General features: G+C 37.4%; 1 protein-coding gene across 1 annotated transcript in view; it reads left to right on the forward strand.

The window, feature by feature from the left end:
• The window catches only part of LOC135079848 (transient receptor potential cation channel trpm), a 307,547-nt gene that overhangs the window by 217,856 nt on the left and 73,217 nt on the right, over positions 1-16,474 (forward strand). The window contains exons 8-9 of the mRNA XM_063974461.1: positions 9,994-10,150; positions 14,770-14,917. Of these exons, the coding sequence (XP_063830531.1) occupies positions 9,994-10,150; positions 14,770-14,917 (305 nt within the window). The remainder of the gene's footprint in view (positions 1-9,993; positions 10,151-14,769; positions 14,918-16,474) is intronic.

Here is a 16,474-nt window from a genome sequence, read left to right on the forward strand (position 1 = left end):
GTGCTCGCGGCGGACGCACGCCCGTAAGCTCTCGATCTTCCTTAGGACATGCACTCGCGTTGCTGTCGGGTCGTATTCCTGGACTAGTTCTGTTAATTTTGAAATGGCATTGTGTCTTTTTTGCTTTTGTTTGTATGCGAAGCAGTTTTTGTCCCAGAGGCAGGGGAAATCTTTGTAGAGAAGGATGAATCGTTTGAGCAGTTTGCGCGGGAATACGACGTTGGAGTCCATCGCGCACGTTCGCCAAGCGGCGCGGCGCGCGGGTCACTGAGCCTGCTCGGTGTCGGTGAGGAGTCGGCGAGCTTCGTACTTGTTCGGCGGCCGGTTGGGGTGTGACGTCACAGATCTCCCCCTCCCCTTGAAGACTGGTTTGCGGATTTTGCAGCGAGCGGGTGAAGCTTATTAACCTATCCTTTGTTTTGGGTCGGGACGCGACGTGTTCATGAATTATGGTATGTGACAATGAATGCTTTCAGATGCTTTACATTTAATACATAAAACATTTGATTCCCATTCTGCTGAAGTTATTTAATATGGATGATATTTATTATGACCAAAATGGGGTGTTCCAAGAGAGATGCGTCATTCTAAACTAAAATATGATTGATTTTTAAATAATTTTTCAAACAGAAATTGTTTCAAATGGTGATTCAAAAGTATTCGGGATCAGTAAGATTCGATATAAACACCGAAATATAAGTAGGTACGGACGATAGCACATCAAGGTACCTTGAAAATAAAACTACAATGAAAATAATACTTTTTCTATAAGCTGTCGATTCTACACTATGCTTACCAAGTAGATAATTAAGTTAACCACCAACTAAGCTGCAAGTGCAATCTCGCTGTTAATGCAAAATTGCAGATGCTGTTAATTTGCAACACTTTTGCTGTTAAAAAACCACGACACCTAATTAGTGATGCACTAATAATATGCGAGTAATCAAATGAAAATCCGTCCCTATCGAGAAAATTATGTAAAATTTTGGTAAACATTTTAGTAGTTTACAGGAAAATTTGTCATAAAATATCGCCCCTAATAATATAAAAGCTTTCTGTTTATTGACTAAGTTGCGGTACTTATGCACTTGGTCATTATTAATCTACATTAGTCCAGAAATCGTAAAATACGACAAATATACACGGAATATGGAATACACGTGGGTAAAACATACACTTAGCCAGTTCAAGCTGGCCATCTCATTTCAGAAGCAAATTGTTTTTGCATAAAACTGTAATTTGTAAGCATTCCGCGGTGTAAATAGTTAAATACCTGTAGACTTCCAATTGGATTCCGATTCACAATGTTTTATTTGGTCTGTATTTTACCTGCTAAAGGCAAAGTTCAAAAACTTATATCATTAACATCATTAACGATAAGACGTTACATACTCGTACATGGTGTCTCTCTTCCATGATTGGACAAATCCATACTATATTTTTTTCTATGATATAAGTATCCCCAGTAGCTAAGCAACATGTTTCACTTTGTACCACTTCTTGTAAAGTACGAATTGGATCCACACACAACTCTGTAGGTACTACAATAAACATAGAAAGTATGTAACATCTTTGTGACTGAAATTATCTTCTTTATTGCATATTAATGCGTAAAATTTTCTCGGAAACGTTTTCATCAAAAAATATTATACGTAAACCCTTTCCAAAAATATTTCTGTAAGAAAACCCTTTTCCTCAAATTGTAATACTTGTCACACAATTTGATAGACCGTCTCTTATTTATAAAAAGAGCCGCCATTTTCTTTTCTGTTTTCCTTCTGCCTCTAATATCTGTTTATCACATCTGCTAGACGTGATACGTGCTTGCAGTTTAAAGGTATATCTCTAGATTTAAGCGAAGCGATGGCTAAGTTTATATGTATAGCTATTCTGTTTTTGTGTAAGGGACGTTATTATACTCGTATAAACGCCCTTGTAAACGACATCATAAAGGTAGCAGGAAAGCGCTGGACGCAGGCCGCTACCAACCGGGTAACATGGAAAGTATTTGGGGAGGCCTATGTTCAGCAGTGGACGTCTTATGGCTGAGCTGATGATGATGATGATGAAGCGCCCTCGAGATTTTCTATTTAATTTTTTTCTGTGCAAAACATTTTATTTATGACTCCACCAGTTTCGGGACTATTTCCACCTATAGTTCCCATCAATAAAAACCCAACCAGAGAATATCATGTTTGTCCCGAGGGAAAGTTAACAGTCATTGGACCCGCAACGAAATTAATCAGAAGAACATGGGAGTCCAAAGTTAAGGTTCGACTTCCCTTCGGTGCAAAGCGGATTCATCAGTTTGACCAGTTTCAATTCACTGAGTGATGTCAGTTCTTAAATAACTCGTGTCTGTAGTTAGCTTGCTTTAGTGGAAACTAGGCCTAAAAAGTTTATTCCGCAAACATGTTCCCGGAACAATATCGGGTCGTGTCATAGAAGAGAACACTTTTCCCGGAACATTTCATTCATACATAATTCCATCTGCGGGAGCACACCGGATGGAAAATTGCTTTGGAATATTTAAAAATAGACACAATTTGCGTTGTAGGGGTGGTAAGGAGATTAGACACGACTCATATTTTACAGCTTTCTGTTTTGGGCTCGTTCGTTCGTTCGTTTCAGCCGAAAGACGTCCACTGCTGGACAAAGGCCTCCCCCAAGGATTTCCACAAAGACCGGTCCTGCGCCGCTGGCATCCAGGTACTTCCCGCGACCTTCACCAGATCGTCGGTCCACCTAGTGGGAGGCCTGCCCACTGGACTGAGCTGGAAGACGTTTTGGGCTCACCTAAACACAAAATACTTTCTCTTGTTTGGTTTTAGGATTTTTAAGGCATAAAGGCCCTAACATTGATTTATACTTTTCGACTGAACAGCATTTATTGGCTGGTGACGGAAAATAACGGAAGCTAGATTCTTCCGTTATTTTCCGTCACCAGCCAAGTGTAAGTAATTAACCTTTGTCAGCCTTTTGTTAGTCAATACTATTTTTTATAACTCTGAAAATTGGTCTCAGAAACAATTTTATAAGTTTGAACATTCAAATCAAATCAAAATAAATTTATTTGCTTAAAACATGATGATATACATATATGTGGATAGATAATAATAATAACTGTGCTCATGTTTTACCTTACTATAAATGGCATGCAAATATTTTCGTTTCGTTTCAGCCAAATGACGTCCACTGCTGGACAAAGGCCTCCCCCAAGGTTTTCCACAATGAACGGTCCTGCGCTGCCCGCATCCAGGCTCTTCCCGCGACCCTTACCAGATCGTCGGTCCACCTAGTAGGAGGCCTGCCCACGCTACGTTTTCCAGCCCGTGGTCGCCACTCGAGAACTTTCCTGCCCCAACGGCCATCGTCTCTACGAGCTATGTGCCCCGCCCACTGCCACTTGATTTTTGCAATTCTGCGAGCTATGTCGGTTACTTTGGTTCTCCTACGGATCTCCTCATTTCTGATTCGATCACGCAGGGAAACTCCGAGCATAGCCCGCTCCATCGCCCTTTGGGTGACCTTGAGCCTTATGCAAATATTTACAATTTAATAATAATGTTAATGATGAAGATTAATTATTAATGTAAAAAAAAATACAATTTCCAATTAAAATAATATGATGTCAAAAATAATTAGTCAAAATTTCTTATTACAATGTCTCACAAGAAAGTCCTTTACCCTATAAAAATTCATGTCACTTAGCCATATTATAAGCGACCTTTTGAATCTTGCATTTGGTAGGTTTTTGATATGGTTCGGGATACAATTGTATATCTTAACACACATGGCATCACACTGATCAAGATAATGTTTAAGTTTAGGTAAGCTATCATATACTAGTTGACTAGGATCTCTAACATTGAAGTTTACAACATCTTTTCGCTTTTTGAATAATTAATATTATTTCTCACAAACAAAGCTACCTCAAGGATGTACAGACAAGGTAGTGGCAATATTTGTAGCTTTCTAAAGACAGGCTCACAGGATTGACGAGGGGACATACATTTGTGGTAGACAGCTAAGTACTAAGACAAACGCAACATTTTATAATTTTTTGGCAGCAAATAGATTAAGTATATAGACGTACAAAACTACTCCAATACAATTTTAAGAAAATGCTTTACCCAGTTTTCCCACTCTTTAAAACCTTGGTTTAAAACCCTTTCCATCATAAAGACCTCGTTTTTCAGGCAAATTATCTCGTCCCAACAACCTGCAGACTTGTTTATCAAACAAAACAGATTCAATTTAGATACTACAAAGCCCTCTAATAAAGGGATTTTATCGCGACTTCTTATAATAACCCTCCATTAGAGCGCCGGGCACCGAAAGCCGCGGGATTTGGTGATTTTGGTGGCCACACCGACCCTTAATAGCTATAAAAGAAGATTTAAGGTGTCGTAGCTTTTGTGCGGGTAAATTGATAAAAATACCAAACGGTGGCCGAGTGTGTAGACAGGTTGTGATGATAGACGCCTACAAAGTTAGTGTTTTACGTAGCGTAGTCTCATACGTAATCGGCTGTATTCGGCCGTTTGGTGTAGTGGTTCGGAACGGACTACTATTCCGAGAGGTCTCGGGTTCGATTCCCGGCCGGGCAGAAATTGAAATGATGAATTTTAATTTCTGTGATGGGGTTGGGTGTTACTATGTACTCGTATAATATGTATGTATTTACAAAAAAAAAAGTATTTAAGTATGTTTATATCCGTTGTCTAGTACCCATACTTAGTACAAGCTTTGCTTAGTTTGGGACTAGAAGCGTAGTGTAAAATGTCCAGGGATATTTATTATTTGTTATTATTTATTCCCAAGATGGTGTTATTGTCAACATTGGTTTTCGATTTCAATTCGATAAAGTCTTATCGTGTTACTGTTAGTACGTGACCTATGGCACCTTTTTGAGGTTGGAATAGCTGTCAGTCGGTGGCTGGTCTTCTTTTTTCGTGTCGACAACAAACCTACACAGAGTCAGCCCAAAACTCCGCCACAAGAGTGGCTTTGTCAGCAGCACTCATCAAATCCTCCTGAGTGCAGTTGCTTGGACACTCAGGGCACGACATCAGGTGCTTCATCGACTGAGGAACAAAACCGAAGTGGCTGGTTATAATAGGAGATCTCGCATAAACTTAATGGCGTTCCTTGGCGGCTTATATCCAGTAGTGGACTATCATACTAACATCTAGGCTGAAATGATGATGATGATGAGGTACATTCACATTTCCTCGTCGCGTGTTAGGGGTCTTTTGTATGGGACTGGTTATTTAGACGATTGCTTTGATTGAAATCTTGCTTGTGATTGCTATCTCAAATTAAACATAAATAATAGTTTGTCTTTGGAGTATATAATATACATATGACACTCAAAGGAATTTGCAGACAATTGTACATAAGGGACTGTGTACATAAGAATATTCGATAAAATAAATGACTATCGGTAAAGTAACCCTTAAGACACAACTCTTCTATTGTAATAGAATCGTATAGCCTTCGGTTAAATGATTTTTGTGACGTTACGTGCTCATTGATATAAGTCCAAGATTCTCGCGACTCATGTCAAACCTTAGAGAGAGGTGTCTATAGAGTTTAGATGTCTATGACTGAGATAAAATATATTGAAGTGGAGGTGTGCAGGAGCGGGACAACTGATTTATATTCAGTGTTTGATGTATTACCACGACTATGTAGCGCCGATGGAAATTGAATTGGTGTCGGGATGTCAACTTCAGTCTCTTTGTAATCGACTATTATTGACAACAGCTTGAATTTAGTGGCAGCAAAGTCGCCAAAAGATTTACTATGACACGAATTCAACATATTTTTTCTACTTTAAACGTTTCGAATTCTGCGGGACTTATCATTGAAGGCGAATGACAACTGGATGTTTATTTCGGGATTAGACTATTTGTGGTGATTATTATAATAATATTACTATAGTAATTTAAATAAACACAGCATTTTTCAATTGATGAAAGTACATAAGAGCTACGATAGTATTTATTTAGTATACAAGTACTCACTTAGAGCCTATTCAATCGTATAATGTCAATTCGTCGTTCGCATTTGACCTTTTTTGACGTTGTTATTAAATAGAACACTACTTTCTGATGTACGCAGTTTCAACATTATCGGACCCTCTAAGAATGGATTGAATAAGTTTTGTAATCTCAAACTAATCTAACTTCACACCTATCCCTTGAGTCGAGAGGACATTGAATTCTTAAAATCAACATTTATTTTTCATTTACTCAAACTTGAATGAGATCAGTCTTTATGCCCTCAAGATTCTTTGTTGCGTGAACTTTCAATGACATTTGAGTTCATTGAATCTATTACTACAATAAGCTCTATTTACAAACTTTTGTCGTAAACTAACAGAAATTGCAAACCGTCTTCGTTAGTTTTTCCTTTTGTTTTTCATGTTGAGTTTTAAACGAAATGTTGAATTGAATTTATAGGGTGTCCACACTGTCCACTGTCCAAATTAGAATCTTCAAGAACTTATAAGATTACATAACATTAGATTAATCTAACTTAATACTCGATCATCTCATACAGTTGAATTAAGCGCTATTTTGCAAAAAAAAACTTCTTTATGCACCATTTCATTCTTTAATTTAAAATTAGAGCTCTCAATAGCTCAGCTTATTAAAGAAAACAAAATTAAATGAGCAACGCAATTCTATTGTTTATTTTCCATCTTTGCCAAAATATTTGTCGGGATTTTTCCCGAATATTGACGAATGGCAGCTGTTCTCCCCACCTGGACTCGGCCACTCGACTTTACATGAGATTGCCGCATTTATGGCCGCCATAAAAACGTTTCTGAATTTTTCACGTGTCGTTTTTACGAGTATTTTCTTATTTGTCGATTCGGTCATTTTTATTGTCCGCCAATGTTTCACATTTTATTCGTAGTTTCTACGGAATGAACGTCGATTTATGCGAAATGTTTTATTCAGGTGGTGTAAATATCAATCATGGGATTATTGCAGTTATATTTTAAATAAATAATAAAAGAGATATTTGTAATTATCTTGGTTATTGCATCGAACAATACTTATTTGGTTTTTTATTTTATTCGTGTTAAATGAAAACTTACAAATTATTGACATTCTCTTGTTTGGGTAAAGTCTACATCCCTGGCATAAAAAAAAATTATGTAGGAAATGATATCTCTGTAGATTTTTATAATGAGTTGCCAATATTTCCGCTTGAAGCATTTACAGTTTATTTAACTGTGGATAGTTGATGCGTATGATTGTTAATTATGAGGACTTTTCTTAATTTAAAAAAGTCGTTCCCAAAAAAAAATCAAAAATGTTTGGAATTTCCCTCACAAAATGAAAATTTCCCATTATGAGAAATGAGCAATTTCTTAATACATGACGTCATGACATGTTTATTAAGATTCAATATTGTGCTATAAGTAAATATTTCATAAACAAAGTAGACCTTTGCTTAATTCGGTGGTCAAATAACGAAATTCCGGAAAATTTTCCAAGATTATTTGGCGTTTGGGAATTGCTTTATTAAAAAGGGTTTAAATAAGGACAACCCACGCACAAACTTCCTATAGGTACCTACTTCATTGAGAGAGGATTCTCAAATTCCTATTAAAAACTAGGGAAGTCTTAAAAACTATAAAAGTGAACTAATTTTAATGCAAAAATCATTGCAATTCTGTCAAATTCCAGAGCGTGGACAAATTATATTCTATGACCGCGTTATACAGTGCTTTATCTTTAAAATCATGGCATTGACAAACTTGACCTTTCGATATTACAACATTAGTTATAGGCGTAGCCTTTTAAATGAAAAAACTGATAAAAGCTTCTTTAATTAAAGTGACCAACTTAATAAACACTTTGTCCTCCCTAATTAAAACTTAATTAACGAAACTTTCCATCTGATACTTACCATAATTCCACCATTCTATGGCAATTTCGGGAACTTTTTCCATTGTAATTGATACGAAGAAATTCCAAGGTTTTTTAAGTGCTTAATTGGTTCAAACGATTCTGGTAATAAAAAGCCAAATTTAAGTAAGTAAATTCTGTTAAGTGGTGTAAGGAATCTACTGAAAATTACACATTAATCACCTCAATAAAATTGTTTCTACCATAACTTTCCATTTACCTGATTCATTATTACGTCATCCTACACTCAAAAGACATAGGTTATAAAACCATATTTTCTACCTATCTTAAGATTATTTTGTAATTTGTATTGCACAAATAATTACTAATAGTCGCGTTAGCGCCATGTACAAAGCTAAATATGCTTGTGTCACGAGTGGGCTCACCTAACCAGTGTGGTCGAGCGGCCAGCGGGACCTCCTACTACCTTTCGAAAAAATAATTAGACTTAACTAACTCAATTTTGAGTTGATGTGTATTAAAAAAAGGTTTACAAATAAAGCAGTGCCTTACATTCATATTAAAATCAGAAGTTCTAAGCGTAGCGAGTTTTTCTCACTCGTTTTTCTTCATTTCACTGTAATGCAATATCTTAGGTACGACATTATTTTCTAGTTTAATCAGTGGCTTTAATAAAAGTCCATTGTCGAGCAGATGGTATGAAAAATGTTATTATTCAATTTCCACGTAGTGGTAGAGAGCTAATAGTCTGATTGCATCCAATCTACAGTGCACACTCCTTAGTTATGTCGTAGGTTCCCAAGGTGAAGTGTTTCTTTGATTAGAAAAAATATTCGTCATTGAATCTCCAAAAATGCGGACATCAGGCCTATTCAACCCGTCTGACCAGCTTCAGGACTATTCCCACCTCTCGTTCCCACCGCTGCAACTCCTGTGTAGCCAGGATCTACAGCTTGACCGCCACAAAAAACCCAACCAGTGAAGGTCAAGTTTGTCTCAGGGGAAAGTTATACTGTCATTGGATCCGCAACGAAATTAATCAGAAGAACATAGGAGGAGTTCGAAATTAAGGTTCGACCTCGGGACCATGGTCTGACCAGCATAGGGAGTGTAGGCTCATGCCTCTGGTTAATTAGAGAGAGTCATGCTCCTGCAATGGAGACTACATATTGATCTGATGATGATGGATCTAGAGATGCCATTACCTACGTCAGTCTGCGTACTAGTGTACTGCTAGGAAAGTTTCGTATTTTCAGGTATATTTGTTGCTGTCACTCAACTCTCAAGCCAGTTTTTCGTTGTAAGTAAGAGGTACCCAAAATAGGAATATACAGAAGTTACTCTAGGGAATAAACCCTGCTGATATTGAGCGCAAACGTAGTATCGAGTGCCACAAAATTGACCATTAATATCTATCCATTCTTCCCTTGAGAAAGACCAGCGTTTAGTTAAGATTTCGGCAACTAGTAAGGGCTTTGCTTTTTGATCAGAAGCAGTTACGAATGGTTATATATTATGAAAAGTCCGTTCAGTCCATAGGATCTAAAACAGGACAGGTTTTTGATATAAGTGATTATTGAAACAGTTTGAGAACCGGAGTCCTTATTTACCCTCCACCAATCCGCAATGTGTGTTTCTTATTACGTATGCGCTGCACTCGCAAGAGTTTCAAAATGGATGCATTTTTAAATGGATATGGTATAACAATTTGCGGGTTCTACATTTTTGATTTAAAATTCAGCATTTTTTTTGTTTAATCATAGAAACTATTTGTACATTTCTTTTGATAAAAAATACATTATGTTGGAAAGGGGAAAATGGGGTAATTGATACCACTAATAATTTACATTTTTTTTTCATAAGACGTCGAATCGCGATGGTGACTTTGTATAGCAATAGAAACTATGCTCACTTGCTCACAAATTAAATATCCAAAGTGTTCTACTTAATTAATACTCAATTACTATAAAATTAAATATTTGGATATTAAGCGAGCAAGTTAAAATTTTGTGTTATCACAAATGGTCGTGAAGTACTTAGCATTGTTTAATGTTTGATAAGTTCAGAAAGTTTTGAAGACATTTATTTTAATCTTTTGTTCCAGATACGCACTCGTCCACGCCGGTGGTATGCCTGGTGATCGAGGGCGGCACGAACACCGTGCGCGCCGTGCTGGAGTACGTGACGGACACGCCGCCGGTGCCCGTTGTGGTCTGCGACGGCAGCGGCCGCGCGGCCGACCTCATCGCCTTCGTGCACAAGTGAGTAGAGGATTAAAAAGTATTTTAGAGGCGATGGGATTTCAAGGTTGATACTGCTTCATAGTCATGCTTCAACTGGTCACAAAACTGTAAATATTTTTATTATTAACTAATAAGTAAGAATATAAGATCAATTAAAATAGAGAAACATGGGCCTCAACGCGACATTTTTATATGAATGACGTTTCAGCTGCAATGCTGCAGCCGTGCATAATGTAAAATCATGACTTCCTATAGGTAGAGGTAAGTTTTTGTATTATCGTGGGGCCCTGTCAAAATATTTATGTAATAATTCTGTGAAGAGAAATAAATTATTGCAATAAGAGATACATACATATACAACGATATCGAATTAAAAAAAATGACGCTCAAGAGTTCCTCACTTACACATCGCCCATGCTTTCTCTTTCTGCAGCCCGTGGACTAAACAAAAACCACATACCACATCAGAATAACGTGCACTGGCTTTTTCCACATTCTAAAACAAAACATAAATAGTCTCAACAGTCATAAATAATGTAACTTTTCTCTCGCGTACGAAAACATTAACTGTATCGGAGTTCCCGATACATCGCTCATCTCACCCAAAAACATACGGAAATGGTAATGCAGTATTTCCCCAACTTCCTCTCGTACGTGCAAAGTTCGCAAACTGTTGATAATCTTGATGGATTATGTTCCTCAAAGCGGATCTTTACGGTTAACTTTGACGTGTACGATGTCAAAGTTAACCCGCAAATGCGGTGGCAAATACACGAGAACTTAATCAACTGATAAAACCCTCAACTGCTCTCAAAACTTGCCAACTACTCGGAAAATAGAGGCCGATCATGGATACGATTGCGGAAATCGTGCAAGCGTATACTTACATAATTTTTAATTCTATATTTCTACCGATAGCTTCAGTTCGCATTTGCAAGATATTTGTTACACATACACAGCTATGCAAATATTCGATAGTTTAGACGACTTTTTGATGCGTTCTTTTAGTAATTTTAAAGAAACTTTAGTTTTCTTCTGAGGCGGTTGATTTGCTAAGATATACTTACTACGAATGTTAAACAGTTACTTCTTATTCATACTAAACTTTGACTTTTTGCAGCATCTTTTTCGTATTCAAATTGGCTACCGAAAGTTTTGAATCCATGAATGTAGTTACTCACTACTTGTACAGAATTTAGAAAAGCTAAGGGTTCATCATTTTCGATCACTGATGCTGCAAAAATATACATAGGTGAGCACGCCTTACCGTACTTTCAGCAATGCCTTACTGTGTCTCAGCAATGCTTTACTGTGCTCTCAGCGATGCCTTACCTACTGTGCAGTTTGAGTCACATTAATTTCCAAACATTTTTTACACAATGACATGTGTACTGGACTATCAGAAGTAACATTCTCATTATACATAGAATATACTCGTACATTGATATGTTACAGTCAAAACTCATAATCGTTCATAAAAAGTTGTTTTGACCGATTAAAGCTGTGTTGCACCATCTTAATTTAACTTTGAGAAACGTCAAAAATCTGTCAAACTCTATACAAAAAGCACCGGTTATCGTTAAAGTTACGGTCAAAATTAGGTGGTGCAGCTCAGCCTAAGAGTTTTGCCTGTAACAGATACATTAACCTAACCCTCTAAGGGTGGCAAGGAAATCCTTATTTCTGAATCTCACACCCTCCGGCCTCCCAAGTAAAACACATTAACATAATTAATTACAACCGCGGAGGGAATCAAATATGGGCGAGGAATATCAAACATTTTATCAAATTACGTCGCGGCTTAATACGTTGTTGGCTCCAAAGGGACTCAAAACTATGGACCCTCTAAATGGAATGTGAAATGAAATTAAAATCTATATACTCGTACCTACCTACTAATTCAATCATTTGTAAGCCTAGGCGCAGACTTCAGACTTTTAGTCGGCCGATAGTTGGGCCCGTTCTAATTTATAAAGAATCGGCCGACCCAATGTGCGCACTTTCCTACATTTCCGTACTGATTAACAGCCCGAGTCAACTATTGGCCAAATAAAAGTCGGTGGTCTGCGCCTAGGCTTAGGTAGTAATTTTGTATTTTATTAGTCAAGTTATTTTGATGAGGTAAATTCAACCTAAAAGTCCACTGCTGGACACAGGCCTCCCCAAGGATTTCCTCAACCACCGATCTTGCGTTGGCCTGGAATATAATTATCAATATTATAAAATCTACATGACTCTACCACTACTTTTTCTGCCATCTCTCCAGCGCAATTCATCATCATCATCATTTCAGCCACAGGACGTCCACTGCTGAACATAGGCCTCCCCCAATGACTTCCACATCGCACGGTTGGTAGCGGCCTGCGTCCAGCGTCTTCCTGCTACCTTTATCAGGTCGTCGGTCCACCTTGTAGGTGAACGTCATGCTGCGTTTTTCGGTACACGGCCTCCACGCGCAATTAAAAGATCAAAAAGGTTGTAATATAATTAAAAACCTTTTATAATACCAAACGAAGTCAACTAAATCCATTGCGAGAACTTCTCCAGAAGTTGTCAACTCCTAACTAATATATGCAGTAGCATGAAGTGTACATAAACTGACCCTCACTATTTACATATTGAAAAAGCAAACTAAGGACATACCATGCAATGGTTATTATTTAGTAAGGAAATAGGACCGTTTTCGAGGGGTGAAATATTGGTATATTGAAATGTGTGACTGAATTTTCCGGTGCTTTCTGGCCATAAATTCCACGAGTTCCAATGATAACGATTGTATGTTTTTGTAACCTTTTTGGGGATATTCCTTTAACAAAAACATTTGAATATGTAAAAAAGCCTCTGATGTACCACTGTTCATGTTCAAGGGCCTAAAGGGTAACAACCAGACCCTTATAAAAATGTGACTACACTTTCATGAAAGTCTACTTATTTAACTTTAAACTTATTTACATTTGAATGTTAGAAATTGCATTGACTCTCGGTTTTTCTTTACAAATCACGACGTACCTAATATTCAATTAAAAGCAGCTGAGAATCTTGTTTTCTTACTTCTTCAACTAGTTTTACATACCCATACATTACTGTAAACTACTGTAAAGAATAAGATCGTTCAACCATCAACACTCTGAAATGGGACTATGGACTCTTAAATAACGAGATTAAGGTCATTTTGGCTTGTCATATCAAATGCTCTGCTGACTACTGTACCTAGCAAACACATCGCGTTTTCCAGCACCGCTAATATTAGTTTTCTTGATGAACTACTCCCTTCTCCAGCGAAAATCCAATAACTCATTATAATTTTCGAGAAACATCGAGCTGAGGGAAAATATGTTTGGTAAAATATGTTTTAGAAAAACATACTTTGAAAGGAAAGGAGATTTTAACAGGAGAAGAAAGCCAGCATAATTGAGGCGTGAAATTTATAATTGGGCTAAGTGCCATAATTTTTTGTGGGCACTCCATCTCATAACACCTTGAAAAAGAAAATATAAATAGCAGTCCATCTCATAACACCTTGAAAAAGAAAAACTTGATTTTCTTTTTTGGCACTTAACCCAATAAAATTGTAAAGTCAAATAAACTAAACTTGAATGAAGATAACTCAACCTTATTGGCTGATAACTCAAACATTAACAAATGTCAGAAATCTGTCAAACTCCATAAAAACTTTTTTAAAAACAAGCTTTATCCTGAAATGCAGTTGTACTAAAACGAAAAAAATAATTGTATGCTTGGTTCAAAGAATTTCGAAAGCTTGTATCGCGCATGGAATTTATTCCTCTTTTTTTCTGTTTGCGCTACAAGCTTTCGAAATTCTTTGAACCAAGCATACAATTATTTTTTTCGTTTTAGTACAACTGCATTTCAGGATAAAGCTTGTTTTTAAAAAAGTTTTTTTTTATTATAATTTTATTTTAGACTTTTTAGTTGTATCTCAATCTCTGGGTCATTATTTAGCACCAAACTGCTCGAAAAGACAAATCCAACGAACTCAAACTCGATGCGATTCCGCCGTTTCGTTTAGGAGTTCCTATGGCCACCTCCTGACTTCATCATCAGGACCCTGGACATCAACTAGCACTAAACTGCTCGAAAAGAAAAATCCAACGAACCCAAACTCGATGCGATTCCGCCGTTTCGTTTAGGAGTTCCTATGGCCACCTCCTGACTCCATCATCATGACCTTGGACATCATTTAGCACGAAACTGCTCGAAAAGAAAAATCCAACGAACCCAAACTCGATGCGATTCCGTCGTTTCGTTTAGGAGTTCCTATGGCCACCTCCTGACTCCATCATCAGACCAGCTCAATGGTACCATAACATTGCATTGTCATCGTACTTACATAAGTATACCAAATTTCAGCTCAATCGGTTGGGGAGAAGTGGTCTTAATTTCAGTTGCAAGATTTGTCCCACACATACTAACAAGTGAAGTCAATATAAAGCTTGTAAAAAAAAAACACCGGCTATTGTTACGGTTAAAATAAGGTGGTGCAGCTCAGTCTAACTGTTACTGCGATTCTTGTCGTACTCATGCTATTTGTTTCCCGTTTCTACTTAAATATTCTTTCTTGTCATATAAAAATCTTCTCTCTTCTCTTTTTTTCTAAACCAGCCACCTCTTCCCAGGTACGCGTCAGAGAGCGGCGAGCAGACGGTCCTGGAGTCGATGCGGGACTACCTGATCGGCACCATCCAGAAGACCTTCGAGGTCGGGCTGCAGCAGGCCGAGTGTCTATATGGGGAGCTCCTACAGTGTACCAGGAAGAAGAACTTGGTAAGTACTACTTCTATCGTTCGTTCGTTTCAGTCTGATTACACGTCCACTGCTTGATACAGGCCTCTGCACGGATTTCCACAAGACAGCTCCTGCGATGCTCGCATCCAGGTGCCTCCCACAACCCTGACCAGATCGTCGGATCACCTAGTGGGATCGTCCGGCCCGTTAATTCTACGTTACATTTCATAAATGTTAAGGATGGTTATTAGTAGTTGCTATTTACCTTTCAATATAATTTCCAAAAAGCTTTGACTTTTTTTTTAATTTTTTTTTATGCAAGACAGCCTTGTCTTTGACCGCTATCGCACCTGGTGTTAAGTAAGATGCAGTCTAAATCCGTATAAAATTACTCGTCGTGTTGGCTGCAGCTAGTCTATCTATTTTGTATTAAGGCGTCCATTTTACGTGAAACATCGCTCCATTATCTCCGCAAAAGTTTAATTACATTATAACTCAGATCGCAGAGCACCTTAAGGAATTAACTTATTTACCCACTCTGAATATTATCCTCTTTCACAAACACGTAAATGAAATAATGTGTATGATAAGTATTTATTTAACATTTCCATTAATGCGTGAGGGCCGTCACCCGGGACGCAGCCCGGATTCCCGGGTTCCAAGAGCGGGATTCCGTGTCCGTGTAATTTTCCCGGTTTTTGCTAAAGCCGCAAAAAGGTCAATAGAGACAGCTGATAAGCCGAGCATTATCTTTATTGACGGCAGAACATAAACATAGGCGCGAGAAATGAGACGTTTTGGGACTCTGGTATTTTTTGTGTACAGTCAACTACACAGGAATGTTGATTATTTGACAAAAAATACTTTATAACAAGTAATATAAGGCTCAATGTAATGAATATTATGAATAAATTTCTTATTCTTATTCAATATTTAAGGAATGTAAATTCCCGTACCTATTGGTAAGAGAATTTCAGCACCTTATTCGTTAATTATTTCATTAATTGTGTTTCTTTATTACTCTTCATTGTATTGATTAAGATAACTGGTAATTTGTGAATATACAGATTAACTCAACAAATTATGTAATGATGTTGGGTAAGTCATGTCTTTTTTAAAAAGAAAGTGTAATTTTATTTTTGACACCCTTTCCGTCCAGGGTGGATAAAAGCTTAATGAATTGCTTGTTAATCAACCTAAAAACTCTTATAGCGATTTACTTACGTAGATGGAAACCTTTGATGATGGATGTTGATATAAATAGGCGAGACAGAGACCATTTTACATACTTAAATCTTTCGTAAATTAATACAAATAATACCTACATAGAAAATACCTAGTCCAAAACAAAAAACTTATGTAGGTATATTGCGGGGATCGAATCCGCGGCCTCTAGTTTAGTTAGAGCGCATTCACATTTAGGCGATTTAGCAGCGCGACAGACGCGCTGCCGAAAATTTCATACTACATATGTGACAGCGGATGCATGCCTTCACATTATACAATAAATAAAAAGTAAAAAAACTAAAACCCAACTACGACAAAAAACGACGCTAAAAAAGTATAAAACAAGATTTTCAGAATACTGAACTGAAC

The sequence above is a fragment of the Ostrinia nubilalis genome, chromosome 17 (genome assembly GCF_963855985.1).
Source record: "Ostrinia nubilalis chromosome 17, ilOstNubi1.1, whole genome shotgun sequence".
NCBI lineage: Eukaryota > Metazoa > Arthropoda > Insecta > Lepidoptera > Crambidae > Ostrinia > Ostrinia nubilalis.